The sequence below is a fragment of the Aphanomyces invadans genome, assembly GCF_000520115.1.
Source record: "Aphanomyces invadans strain NJM9701 unplaced genomic scaffold supercont1.24, whole genome shotgun sequence".
NCBI lineage: Eukaryota > Oomycota > Saprolegniomycetes > Saprolegniales > Verrucalvaceae > Aphanomyces > Aphanomyces invadans.
The window spans coordinates 439,723-440,840 of NW_008580169.1; the positions used below are offsets into that span (position 1 = coordinate 439,723).

At 46.9% G+C, this 1,118-nt stretch overlaps 1 protein-coding gene across 1 annotated transcript; it reads right to left on the minus strand.

Annotated features, from left to right (window-relative positions):
- Positions 1-361: 361 nt before the first annotated feature.
- H310_10052 (hypothetical protein) lies at positions 362-1,020 on the minus strand (the record flags this gene model as incomplete). Its single annotated transcript, XM_008876290.1, has 2 exons — positions 362-450; positions 537-1,020. The coding sequence occupies 2 exons, from the start codon at positions 1,018-1,020 to the stop codon at positions 362-364; spliced, it is 573 nt and encodes a 190-aa protein (XP_008874512.1).
- Between the last annotated feature and the right edge of the window lie 98 nt (positions 1,021-1,118).

The following is a 1,118-nucleotide window of genomic DNA, read 5'->3' on the forward strand; positions in this document are numbered from 1 at the left end:
ACTTATACTTGTCGGACACAACACCCCAGAGAATACAATTCCGTCCGAACCAGTTTTCCACAATAATTCTGTCCGACGCAATGCTTTGATTCGTATTGTCGAAGTGCAATGCCAAACGATTTCCGCCATATGCACATGCAGGAGTAATGGCACGAAAAGAATGCTGGGCTCCTTGATACCCACTATCGGCTAAAAAGGCCCACTCGTCAGGAAAAGTATCAAACAAGGGACAAGTGTCTTCCATGTGGAGCTCCGAAGGTTTTTTGCAACGGAATGAACCGTGAAATCTATTGCACGGGTCAAAGTGGGTTTTGTCGTGGACAGAGCCTGGCACATGATGACTGACGTGCAAAGCATAGCCCTACGAACTGACAGTGACCTCCACCTTTTTGCCATAAAGTTTGTGTTTGCCGCTGAATGCAAACATGGACTCATTGTGGGTCTGTTGCTCTGCTGGAATGTGGCTTCGACAGCGTACAATACATCAGGAAAACTTCATAACAACTTTCCAGTGGCAACAAGATTGCTCATTGTACGCAGCTTGGCTTCATCTTGAACAAAAATTTCGTAGACTTGGTCGTGAATTTTCAGCAAAAACTTCGTGACCATTTTTTCAAATGATGGAGCTTGAAGTCCAAACAGGGCAGCCAGGAACTCCCAAGTTCCTCCAGACTTCACGACAGTGAGCAGCATAAAGAGTATGTCTTTGCCAAAGTAGGGACATTTGCGTCCCTTTCCGACGTTCCATGTACGAAGAACGCTTGGTTTGATGGCGAACCAGAGCGATTCAAATTCGGCTTGAGAAAAATTCGTCATGGAGTGAATACTGTCGAATGCCGCAAACTTGTCGAAGACGGGAAGAATTGAGTCACCATCGTCTGCGTCATCGGGTGGGGCTGACGAGAAGCGATCACGCTCGTTCTGGCGTTTTGCATTGCGGTTTACGACAGCGAGCGTGGCTTGACGCACGAGCTGCATATCACGGCGTTGGTTTTGTTGCGTGGGGGTTTCGCGGGACATGTTGGGTGCGTTCGAGGAGTTTCAATTGTAAATGAGGTTCCTTTGACAAAACTTGTTTATAGACTATTCCACAAATGTACTTCGTAAAGACTTGGCTT